The 12,604-nt window shown below is 37.5% G+C and overlaps 1 protein-coding gene across 2 annotated transcripts; it reads right to left on the bottom strand.

Annotated features, from left to right (window-relative positions):
* Positions 1-2,215: 2,215 nt before the first annotated feature.
* Positions 2,216-10,766, bottom strand: LOC143859275 (uncharacterized). Of its 2 annotated transcripts, none has more exons than XM_077369984.1 (5): positions 9,145-10,763; positions 7,260-7,318; positions 6,734-6,862; positions 6,391-6,526; positions 2,216-2,682 (listed from the first exon to the last, which is right to left on the bottom strand). In XM_077369984.1, exons 1-5 carry the CDS (start codon positions 9,847-9,849, stop codon positions 2,356-2,358), a joined length of 1,356 nt encoding a protein of 451 aa, XP_077226099.1. In that variant the 5' UTR covers positions 9,850-10,763; the 3' UTR covers positions 2,216-2,355. The 2 variants fall into 2 exon arrangements, with proteins under 2 accessions (XP_077226099.1, XP_077226100.1); XM_077369985.1 differs by having other exon boundaries at positions 2,596-2,736; positions 9,145-10,766.
* Between the last annotated feature and the right edge of the window lie 1,838 nt (positions 10,767-12,604).

Raw genomic sequence — 12,604 nt, 5'->3', positions numbered from 1 at the left:
AATCTCTCCGGGTCTAAGGCCCTTTTAGTTTTGGATTTTGAGAATGGATTGTGACTCCAAAACTGATTATTTGATGCAAATTTACGTTTAATTTTGAGTCCAATAAATCAGTTTTGGACTCACAATCAGTTCTCTCCTCCATGACCTTTTGTCAATTTTTTTTGTTGCTTGAAGGTTTACAAAACTAATAATCTTGGAGACCCAACTCATGGGCTGTGTGGGCAGCAAACATTGACTTTGAAAGTTTGCAACTTGCCTCTTTTGGATCAAAGCATGACAATAAATTACTGCAAATTCATACCCCAGTAGACGATTGTGTAATTGAGAAGCTACTCTCAGGTCACTTGCACTAATTAAATGCTTTCTCACCAAATTCAGAGAAGACATTATAAAAGAATGAATAGATCCTTTAGAGGCTGGCAACAGGTTTCACCTCATTAAATGATTCTAGCCTAGAAAAGTATTGCTCATATCCATACTCATTGTTTTCTGTATTATATTATGTTTATTATTTGATATATAAATTTTATTTTGATAAGGGCGTAGTTATCAATTCTATGGAATGAGCATTGAGGATTTATGAGAGAGGATGAGTCATGCCACGTCAGTTGATGAGTTCTCCTTATGTAGATGAGTCGTTAGGTCGTTAACAAATATCTCACCTAGTGTGAAAAGAGCAGTTACATTGGGCTCACCCTGCTGTATTTTTCTTTTTCAATCTCCTCTCAGTGTTAGAGGTGTTGATAGGCTTTGTACCTAGCATACTAGTTTGAAAGAGAAGAATAGTAACATACTTTCTTTGGGACAGTCTGATGCTGAATTTTGATCTTGTCACTTCAATTCTGAGAAAATAACACAAAAGTCCTAAAGTTTTAGTCTATGCATGATCTTTTAGGTATCTCTTAATCACATTCATTTTATTTTGATTATTCTTGATAACCCATACAAATGCAAAGTGATTCATATCCCTTCTACAAACTCAAACTTGATGAAAGTGGAACTGAATTTATTGAACCATGCACATGGAGATAGCCCGAGACTATATAATATTTCCAGAGCTTATAGACCTTTTCCGAGTCCTGAGCAATATACCTTGAAGGTTGCTTCACATAAACTTCTTCGTGAAGGTCTCCATGAAGGAAGATATTCTTAACATCAAGCTGTCATAATTGCCAATCATTATTTGCTAGTAATTGAAATAATTTATCGGATTGAATTTAGTTTCATTACCGGAACAACTATTTTGCAGTAGTCATTACCAATGGTTTTCTTAATGGCTAGTCAATGCCAAATGTTTGTATCCTTTAAGCCATGTTCGTTTCAGATTATGACAACCGATTGCCATTCCTAAACCTATTATTTGGCTAAAATTTAAATGTAATTTTGAGTTCACTAATAGGTTCAGGGCTGACAATCAGTTTTCATAATCTGAAACAAACAGGGCCTTAGCTATTAATTTGGCTCCTAGCTGCCCAATTATTTCATGTGCTAGATACTTAATGGTGTAAACTTAATGACATCTCCATCATGAGGGATTCCCTCTTGGCAAGTACAAGATCGAATATCAAAAGAAAAGGATGCAACAAAAGTTTTGTATTTAGAGGACAAGGAAGATAAAGTAACAAAGTTCAAAATTGGATCTTGAGTGGTAGAATGTGTACCTTTGTTTGTGGACGACATAGGAAGGTTTGATGATGGTTCAATCACAAAATCATTGAAGGACAGGATGACTCAAAGTCTATATTTTCCTTTGCGTATAGATCTTTAATGGCTGGATAAAAGAGAGATAGCTGATTCTGAAAAAAAGAACATATGTACGCAATGGAGGATTGGGAATGGGCCAAAAATGATCAACTATATATATATAAGAATTGCTAAACTGAAAGGCGCCCTGCAAAAACCAGCCGCCGGGTGCGCCCATTGGATCTACATCACCAGAAGGTGGTCATTAACAGCCACCGCCATCTTAGCGTTTTTCTATATGAATTTTCATGAGATCCAATGTTTGATCATTCTAATGCAAGTTGGATGTGTCCTATCCACTTTATAAAAGAGAAGAAATTAACTACATAGCAAAAACCAAAGCAACCCAGAAGCCAAATCTAGCACATGATGGCTCCACAAAAAGAAAGGCCCAATAAAGTTCAAAATTGGCAAGATGTTCCCCTTGTTTCCTTGTTCTTAAGGCTCTGAATGTAAGAAATGACACAAGATAGAAGAAACCCAACATTCCATTTCATGATAAGTTTGAAATGGACAAGGAAATAGAGAGATTTTCATACACAATCAACTTCATTTTCAGTTAAACAAACACAATCAAATCAAAAATAATAAATGAATGTTGTAGTTCTTAAATCATCTTTCAGAAAGAGAGTGCTTGAGCACCATGTGTCCTGACTCGTCCTTATCGAATAGACGCTCGATCAATTCATCCCAGCTCTCCCTTTGTCGACCTTTATTCGAAGAACCAATTGAGGCTTCCTCAACGGTATTGGAGTTTTCACTCTCGGTTTCATCGAATGTTCCATATGAAGATGGCGAATACGCATGTGGGACGGACAATGTGACCGCTCGCCGGAGAGCGTCGTTGTATTCCTTCCTGTGTTCTCTTGCAATAGTTTCTTGTCGCTCCATTCTTTGTTTTGTCGGGATCTCCATAACATGCTCTTTCTCCATCATCAACTAAGTCAAGAGAAGAAAATTTCAGTTTCATCAGATGAATACAGAGAAGAATACCTGAATTTCAATTGAATGCAAGTTCGATTGATGGAGCTTTGAGAGCTGGAAGAAAGGGAAACAAGTGCCTTTTGTGTTTCACTGGACATCCCTATAGTGTAATTGAAAATTTCATTGACCTGGATCAACTTAATCAAGACTTGGGTTGAGTTAAAGGGGTAACTCAGTTTTATTATAAGCCAAAAGCCTTTCTGAGTACTCGAAAAATCAGAATAAAGCATAGGCTTTTTGAACTCAGAAGACATGATATAGAACAAGACCACTCAAGAAATTCAATTTACCCAAGAATTTCAAGTTATTGAACCTCATATACCAGAGAAAAATAGAGTTGCATTGGTCATGTTGGTGAAAAATTGAGGTTTTGCTATATTGCCCTGTAATGAAAATGTTCAGTTTTGCTTTTGACTTCCTCTTGTCTACCTCTGGCAGTAACCTAATCTAACTAGGTTAGGTTTCTCTCTCTAGTACTTACCTAATCTACCTATGTTAGGTTTTGGTAAAATCCAATATGACGAGAGAGAGAGAGAGAGGCATTTTAGGTCTTAAAGAGACCTGATATCAGTAGGTACCGTATCTATACCTACGACCAAAATGAAGAAGTTAGATGACAACTTTCTCTGTGGTGAAAGAGAAAGGAAGAACAAATGGTCAAAGAAAGAAATCGGTGAGAAGCTTCTTGTTGAGGAAAATTCTCAACAAGAAGCGTAAACAAGATTGTTTGCAAGCTAAAGAGGTTGCTTAATGGATTAAAGCAATCTCTCAGGCAATGGTATAAGTGCTTTGACTCCTGCATAGTGCAAATTGGCTACACAATGAAAGTATTATTGTTGTGTATATTTTAGAGCTATTGGTGATGTTTCCTTCATTCTCGTGATGATATGCTAATTGTTATTAAGAGAGTGCATGACATTACACAATGAAGTCCTTTACTCAATGGATAACGCTTATCCTCTTTCAATCAACAAAATGAGAAATGGGGAAGAGAGAGAGAGAGGTCTACGTTGAGCTAGTAGGTTGATATGAAGAATCTCAGGGTTGCAAAACAGATCCTTGGGATGGGATCTATAGAAACAAGAAAGCAAAAAGGTTGTAGATGATGCAAAATGGGTATGTGGAGATGGCGCTCAAAAGGTTTAACATGGCTGATGCCAAACCTATTAGCACTCCATTGGCGAATCACTTTAGGTTGTCCAAACATCAGTAGCCGACCACCAATGAGGAGGTGGATTACATTTCTCAAGTGTCGTATTCCAATGCAATAGGGAGCCTCATGTATGCAAAGGCATGTAAAATATCCAATTTTCTACGTTGAAGAGAACGTTTTATAAGACAATTGTGAGGCCAGCCATGCTGTACGGCTCAGAATGTTGGGCCACCAAGAAGCAGCATGTGCATAAAATGAGCGTAGAGGAGATACAAATGCCTGGGGATGTGCGGCCACACAAGGTTAGATCGAATTAAAAATGAAGACATTCGTAAAAATGTGGGAGTGGCACCAATTGAGGAGAAGACAAGAAAGCACCGCTTAAGATGGTTTGGGCATATCCAACGTAGGTCTTTGGATGCTCCAGTGAGAAGAAGTGACTTGTGCCAAGTTGGTGGAGTAAAAAGAGGTAGGGCAGACTGAAAACAACTTGGGTAGAAACAGTGAGGAAAGACTTGAGGGCTAGGAACATAACAGAGAACATGACCTTGGATACGATAGAATGGAAGAAAATGATCCATGTAGACGAACCCAACTAGTGTCCGGATTAGACTTAGTCAATTTGAGCCGGGTAGATCCTTTCACCTTCTTCATGAAAATTTTCTAAAGGATTCATTAACCGACCCCAACTAGTTTGGGACAAAGGCTTACTTGCGTTGAGTTGGAGGTGGTCAGTCGATATATGTTCAACATAGAAAATGAGCATTGGAATGCAAAAAAGTGAATTCTTAGATATTTGAAGGGAACGACGGATTTTGGCATCATGTTTTGTGGACATTGCACTTCCACACATCGAGTAGGATGTGTAGATGACAACTATGTAGGAGACTTAGACGAGAAAGGGTCTACTACAAGCTTTGTCTTAACATTAACAGGTGGGATTATTTAATGGAAGTCTTCACTTCAATATACGATTGCCTTATTTAGAAAAGAGACAAAGTATGGCTGCAATTGACGTTGCAAATGTGGCTATTTGGTTGACCAAATTAGTTTGTGTTACGGTGTTGAACTAATAAGGACACTTGTAGTCTTGTAAAAGTATGAATGTTATACATTTAGCCAAGAATCGTGTGTATAACGCCAAGAATAAACACATTAACATGAGACATTACAAGCTAAGAGAGTGGGTAGTAGATGGAAGCATTTGCATGAAGAAAATATATATACAAATAACAATGCAGCAAATATATTGACTAAGTCGGTTACCATGACTGTTCAAGCATTTCTTGGAGTTGACCAACATCACTAGATTTGATGATTGGAGGGACACCCCGTGGAGTGTAAAATAGAGATTTTTGGGTTTTGTCATGTTTCCAACATCATATAGGCCCGCTCTAATAGTTACCAAATCTAACTAGAGTAGATTTGGAGGTTTTGGTAAAACCCAAGACGAGAGAGAGAGAGAGAGAGAGGTTTTTTAGGTTTTAAAGAGACCTAATATATAGGTCTCTATATGTACAATCAATAAGAATGGAGAGGATGGCTTTATTCATGTGGTGAAAAGAAAAGGAATAAAAAAAGGTTTTTTTAATGAAATGAAGGAATAAAATTGGGTTAGAGAGAGAGGTGAGAAGGTTCAAGTTTTTTTTAATGAAGGAATAAAATTGGGTTAGAGAGAGAGGTGAGAAGGTTCTTATTGGGGGAAACTAGAAGGGGCTCTCATGAATAAATGACAAAAGGAGAGGAAGAGGGTTTGAAAGGGTTGCATATGAGTCACTTCAGATCAAATTGGATTGGATTGATCAAGGGGAACCCCTGCAATTCTTGTTCTTACTAGTGAAAACTTTCTCCGATTCGCATATAGACGTAGGCATTTACGCCAAACCGCATATATTGTGTGTGCTCTTTGTGTATTGCTGTTATTATCCATTTTCTTATTTTCTTGCATGCTATTGGATAGTATTTGGCCCTCCTGATTTCTACAGAAAATATGGGGAATAATACTACAAGATGTACCTATATCAGATGCTCATGAGACGTGCCCACCCACATGTCACCAATATGATTTGGACCATGCTTCCATTGGATCCTACTGTGTATATGGAACAACCTAAACAATGCACTCATTGGGCAAACATAGACAGATAGGTGACTTGCAATGGTTAAAAAGTTCAACAACAATCCACATTCATGACCTCTGACCAGATTGATTGGATGGTTAGGATTTTTCGCTAAGGTGCAGCTTTTTGTCTATGGAATATCTAGTGCGGCCCACTAGATGAACAGCCCAGATCAGGTTATGTCACATGGGTGTGTCTCATTTAGGTGTGTCACAGCGTCGTTCCCCATTAAATATTGTCAGCACCAGAGTAAAACTTGTTACAAAAAAGCAAGGTTTCTTTATAGGTTTGAACCTTATTTTCTTTTCAATTTCTAACCAGGAGTCAAGGAACTTCCATTATAGAAATGAAAGAATAACCATGAGCTTATGGAACAAAGTAACGACTTACATCTAGGGCCCTTTGGGCTTCTCTCTCTATCCAAATGATAGCATGGTCAGAAGTGGCATTGCAAGAAAGAACGATGTGCTCAAACCTCCCATCCACAGGCACTGCCGTTCTAACAACAGGGGGAAATCTTCCAAGCCTGCAACCAAAAATTGATGCTCAGAATACATAAAACAGTTGAATCTTAATTTTCTCGCAGGAATGTACTATCAATTGACTTTACAAAGAAATAAAAAATATCTCAACCATTTTTAATACAGAAGAATATTTTGGCTATAACCTGCTAATTCTAAGTCCAGAAACACCACCTCCCATGGTGCAGAAGTGCATGTTTGCAATTGATTACCTGCATGGCTTTCTCTCAACAATGTGATAGAGGCGACCAGGTGCGTATAGCCTCCTTGGATCTTTGAGCATCCTCTCTTCTGGTATGCATGTATCTCTCATACATCTTAGGCACAATAAACATGGTAAGCTGTGCAAAAGAGAAGCCATCAACTTCTCAACTCAAGATGAATTTTCAAACTATATGAGGATACCAATTGTTTAAGGAAGCACCGTTTGCCAAAATCTCACTTTGAGAACAATTAAGAAAGCATGTTAGACAGTAAGTGTATAAATCTCAGTATCTGATTCATGAAAGCATATAAGTATTTGTATTTTTACAAAGAGTAATCACATTATTAGAGGAAATACTTAGATAGTATATATAGCTAAATGAAAGATTAGCCACGTTAGACAGTCAGTGTCACATTTGAAAACTATCAATGTTAGCTGCGTTTTATTCCAGTCTTTTAAACAATGGTTCCTTATATCAATGTGCAAATGCAAAGATGCCCGAATTGTAAAAGAAGTTGAAGTTCACCATTTACCAGAAAAGTGACTTGAAAATGTCTTCCAAGGGAGTAGCAGTCCGAGGTAAGAAATCATCCTGTGTAACAATAATTATGATCAGAACTCAAACCACATATAACAGCAATGAAATCAAATTAATAATCAGTTATCCTTGTCCAAATTGGAACACATATTAGGCTTGGAAAGGTATTGCACCCATCCTTGTCCAAATTGAAACACGTATTAAGCTTGGAAAGGTACCACTCATCTAAGATAATCATATAACGCTATCGGCTTTTGCACCTAAAATGTTCTGCATTCCAAGAGTCCGAATCTTCATTCTTCAAAGGAGAGTATGATGAATATGAACTTTTTTCCTTAAAGGTAATTTATTTTCTAATGATATGCATGCCTGATGAAAATAATTATACATGTCATTTAGCATAATTTTACCCAATATTCAATACGCGGACTCACTCAGAAATTGGTTTTCTGAAGAGCAACTAGGACAAGTTGAAGTTTGAGTCATCAATTTCGTTTCGTTTCAGCCGCTTGGTGAGCCCATGGCTGAGTGAGTTTTTAAAAATTCAAAACAATAAAAGCAATAAAGCAATGATGAGCTGATAATTTGCCCTAAAGTTTTTGTGCATGTGTGCTTGGTGCCTGGGTAATTTTGATGGCTCTTTTCTGTAATTAAATATTCTCCTATAATGGTATTTTGGTTGATTCGTGTAATTGAGTATGTAAGGCCACATGACTATGGAACTCACCTATCATTATAACACGGGCTAATATCACCTATACATTTTTAAGCAAAATGAAACAACAAAAACACATGACATTTGAGCTTATTAGATGTTGAATTATGTTTACTTGAGATTCTATTTACATGATTATTGTATAGACAGAATCCTCAAGGGAATGTTGGAACCAAGCAAGTATGTGTCTCACTCTTGCAACCATGATCCTCCTATAGCTAATTGTGGTGAAAAATATGTTACCCAACTGCTCAAATTTGATGGAGCTTATTGACAATTAATAATAATTACAAAACTCAAGAAAGTTGTTTTTGTTGCTATTAATGCAGGAAACTTAAGATGGGAGACCACGGTAGATAATGGTGACTAATGCAGAATATGAAAAGAGTAGCTAGTCTAGTAACTGATAACATTTATAACAAAGAGGTGCACTGACATTACTGGCAGAATGCTTTGAGATGAGCTACAAGGTGGCTCAATTCAATAAATCTAGTTAAGCCAAAGACATTACATCGAGATGAGCTACAAAACCACTGTCAACTGATTTTGGATTAAATATGGTCACTTATATACAATCAAATAAATAATTAGGTTAAAATAAGTTTTAGATTTAAATTAATTCAACAGTAATACTCAGTAAAAAAAGATATCGCAAGCTTATATTCAAATTTAGTAAGATGTCCTCAAAAAATTGGCACTATTCCTATAGAAGTGATCTAGAGAGTGGGGAATTTGATCAAATTAACACTTCAATACATCAAAACATTTAGATAAGTCTGGGATGTTTACTAGATTTCAAAAGTATAGACCTAGAATTTCAGTAGAATGCTAAGAGTTCCAAATTTATATACACATATGGAGAGATCATTTCACAGAGCAAGGCTTGGTTTTGTCGTTAAGTGATCTATAAAGAGTAGCATTTGTTCAAATTAGTTCAGGTATAAATAACAACCACAAACACAGTACATTGTACCACATATGACAGAAGAGTTCACCAGTATCAATATGAACAAAGTATACAAAAGAATCAAAAAATTGCTTACTATTATTGCCAAACAAATGCTAGCACTACTCAATTTCCAATGGAACATGAAAATAAAACCTAAGTCCAATAATGTTTAACAACCAATTGCTTTGTTTTATTGCCAAAATCACATGAACTTGCCTGAAGCACGACGGAATTTATCACATCTGCATATCTCACAGCCAAATTCAGTGACATGCACCTTGCAGGCGCAATGGCAAAACACCTTATCCTCTTCCTATCTATATTCCCCAACCTATCGCGGTTCTGAACCACTACCATTGTCAACAATGCAGCCACTCCAGACCCTAGCGAATGCCCAGTGAATGTCAGCGTATAATTTGTATTCGTCTCCACCAATTCCCTTAAAATATCACACTCCGCATCCAAAAGGCAACCTGCGGCATTCAATAGCCCATTATGAACATATCCACCATCAAATTTCCTCTGCCCAAGCTTGTTATCCAATAAAACCGCATAATCACTTTCCTTTGCCAAATTAAGGCCTCTTATGGCAAGAACTATATCAGCATTTTTGTGATCAACGTAAATTAAGTAAGGAGGGGCTCGGCCTTGGTTATCTTCATAGGTTTTTCGTTGAACTACCCAGTCGGGATTCATGTCGTACCCACCAGGGGGAGCCCAGAGAGGGTGTTGGAGATCCTCTTCGTAGACGGAGAGGATTATGCGGCAAAGGCGGGGGACAGGTTCGAATTCTTGGACCGAGGAAAGGCCCCAATTCTCACTATCATGGCCCGCAGTGTGGAGACACCGCTTCCATGCCCAGCGTGCACATGCCAGGCAATAGACGCATTCGAGGAGGGGGATGCCGCAAACTAGCGACATGATGGACTACTAATCAAGCCAGTGTTTTAAAACGGGCGAATGCAGGTCAAAACGCGGCCAAAGCAAATCCTAGTACACTGACATGATGGCCCACTAATCAAGCCAGTGTTTTAAAACGTGAATGCAAGTCAAAACATGGCCAAAGCAAATCCTAGTAGACTCCGAGATCATAAATTGGGAGAGTCAAAAGGAGTTTTGATTGACTTTATAGAACAAAATGCGGACCTGGACAAGAACGCGGCCAAGGCAAAAAGGAGTCGACTTGGGGGAGTTTAATGATGACGCGGGGTAGTTTTGAAACTATGAATCAAGCATGGTGGCGGAGATTGGGGGCAAGTTTTTGGTGGGGAAATGGTAGGATTTTGAAGTTTTAGAAAAGGGTTCTTCTATAAAAAAATATATGGGGATTTGGTTTTGGGATAAAAAAAAGTAGAGATGTGTGATGCATTATATGAAATGGGTATTGAAGAAAGGGTTTCTAAAATGGAAGAAGAGCAATAGTTTTGAATTTGGAACTGCAAAAAAAAAAGGTTTATACTGAAAATCAAAAGATGGGTTTTAAAGAAGAGAGATCTTACTGAGTAGAAATCAATGAAAATTTGCAGTAGCTCAACTGATGATTTGGCAATCTGATAAAAAACCAACCTACAAGTAGGGTTTTTATGGTAAGAACAAGGTAGAATTGAAGCTGAAAAGGTGGTTTCTTTGAGATTTGAATCTGGAAAAAGAAATCTAAGAGAGTTCTTGGTTGTGGAGACTACTAATTTTCCAATACTAGAGAGGGGTTTTTTGTCAAATTGAAAATAAGGAAACTATGAGTTCTAGAGTTTGGATTTCTTTATGAAAATTTGCAAAGATGTGAATGTTCAAATAGTTTTTGTTCATATTTTTCTCCCCCCTTTCTAGATGAAAAAGTAAAAAACTAGGACAACTACAAGTCAAAGATCCATTGAGGGTAAACAGACAAATACATCCTGCAAATTATCCTTCCTTCCTAAGATTCTTCCAAACTTACTACAAAGAAAAAATAGTAATTCTGTATTTCTAAATTCGCACCCACTGTAGGATAATTCGCACCACTTTAAATGGGGAGGCTATGTGGAAGGCTTTAACGCTTTTTAACTTCAATTGGGTGTGAATTATCCTATAGGGGTGCGAATTTATTATTGCCCTTTGATTGGATGTGAAACCATGTCATCGTAAAAACCGGGATAAAGCTAATTAAAAAGAGTAAAACAAAGTCAAAGACGGCAATACATAGGATTACAGTGAGTCCAGATATTGGATGATCTAAACCGTTCATTTGTCAGTTCCCATAGATGTATCCCAAAAATATCTCCATAGTATGATCCTAACCCTACGTTTTGATAAGGTAATATATCGAAGCGTTAGGAACATCCTATGGAGATCATTTTGGGGGGCACAGCCTATCTACGATGGTGACTGACAAATGAATGGTTTAGATCATCCAAATATATGGTCCCACTGTACTTTTGGTTCAGAAAGTACTGTACGGATTACACCGTCGGATGATCTAAATCGTTCATTTGATGGGCGACAACGTAAATACCATGTGCCCCAAAAATCATTCCCGTAGGATGATCCCAACCCTCCGATCTATAGAGGTTTCCATGATATACAGTTTTTCTATAGATTGTAGGGTTAGGATCATGCTATGTAAATGATATTTTGAGCACAACCTATTTATGGTGTGGCCTATCAAATGGACGGTGTGGATCATCCCTTAGCTATGATGTTGGATCGAAGCGGTACTGAGCCAATTTCTGTTGAGATCACCTTAATTGGTTGATCTGAGGCCGTTGATCCATTGAGACTAGTTTTTAGCATTCCACCAAGAAAACCTACACCATTGATTCTGGTAACTCTTTATCTTAAGCATGGAATTTCCATTTGGCATGGGACCATACATGATCAACGGTCTCAATTGACGTGCAGTGCAAGACCCCATTTGAGACCCATTATCTGATCATCGGCATAGATCCCTAATTTTACTATCCGCCGAGTCTGTCTCTTATTAAAAACAAAGGAGTGCAACATCATTTTCTTGCAAGTATCGAATTAGGTCAAGTTTGTTTTCAATTTTGAGAATCGATTTTGAGTCCAAAACTGATTATTGGACTCAAAATTATGGTAAAGCCCTATTTGTTTCTGTAGATTTTGACTTGTTTAAGTCCAAAACCGATTATTAGACTCAAAATTAAAAAAAAAAAGGCCCTGTTTGTTTTTAAGATTGTGATTTGTTTGAGTCCAAAACCGATTATTAGACTTAAAATTAACATGGCCATAACTGAGTCCAATCATCAGTTTTGGACTCAAAAATCAATTCTCAAAATCACAAACAAACATGGCCTTAATTTTGAGTACAATAATATGCAGTTTCTCTTTAGATTGGAGGGCTAGGATCATCCTATGGAAATGAGATTTTGGGGCGCAACCTATTTACTCTGTGGCCCATCAAATGGACGGTTTGGATCATCCTATGGTGTGCGCCATAATGTTCATTTTGAAAAAGATGGGCAGGGCCTATCTTGTTCAAAGATTTCAACAAATTAATTGTTGAGCCCATCAACGGTGTGTGGGTGAGAAAGAGAGAGGTTAGAGTAGTGGGGGTGGGTGGTGTGGGGGAGGGAATATCACTGCCCATTTCTTATTGTTTTAGTAACTGATCAGGATCACAGCAAACACTTTAATTTGAAAAAATTATACAGATGCAATTGAGAACATCTTACTGATC

This window comes from Tasmannia lanceolata, unplaced genomic scaffold (assembly GCF_043159265.1).
Source record: "Tasmannia lanceolata isolate RefF3 unplaced genomic scaffold, GAP_Taslan_0.1 ptg000029l, whole genome shotgun sequence".
Classification (NCBI taxonomy): Eukaryota; Viridiplantae; Streptophyta; class Magnoliopsida; order Canellales; family Winteraceae; genus Tasmannia; species Tasmannia lanceolata.
This window is presented reverse-complemented; position numbering and strand designations above follow the sequence as displayed.

Bases quoted from the DNA above. Each gene is read 5' to 3' on its own strand.
- LOC143859275 (XM_077369984.1), bottom strand. From the start codon at position 9,849: ATGTCGCTAGTTTGCGGCATCCCCCTCCTCGAATGCGTCTATTGCCTG. The intron at 7,319-9,144 runs GCAAGTTCATGT...ATTGTTACACAG, and splicing joins TAAATTCCGTCGTGCTTCAG to GATGATTTCTTACCTCGGAC. The intron at 6,863-7,259 runs GTAAATGGTGAA...TCTTTTGCACAG, and splicing joins ATTTTCAAGTCACTTTTCTG to CTTACCATGTTTATTGTGCC.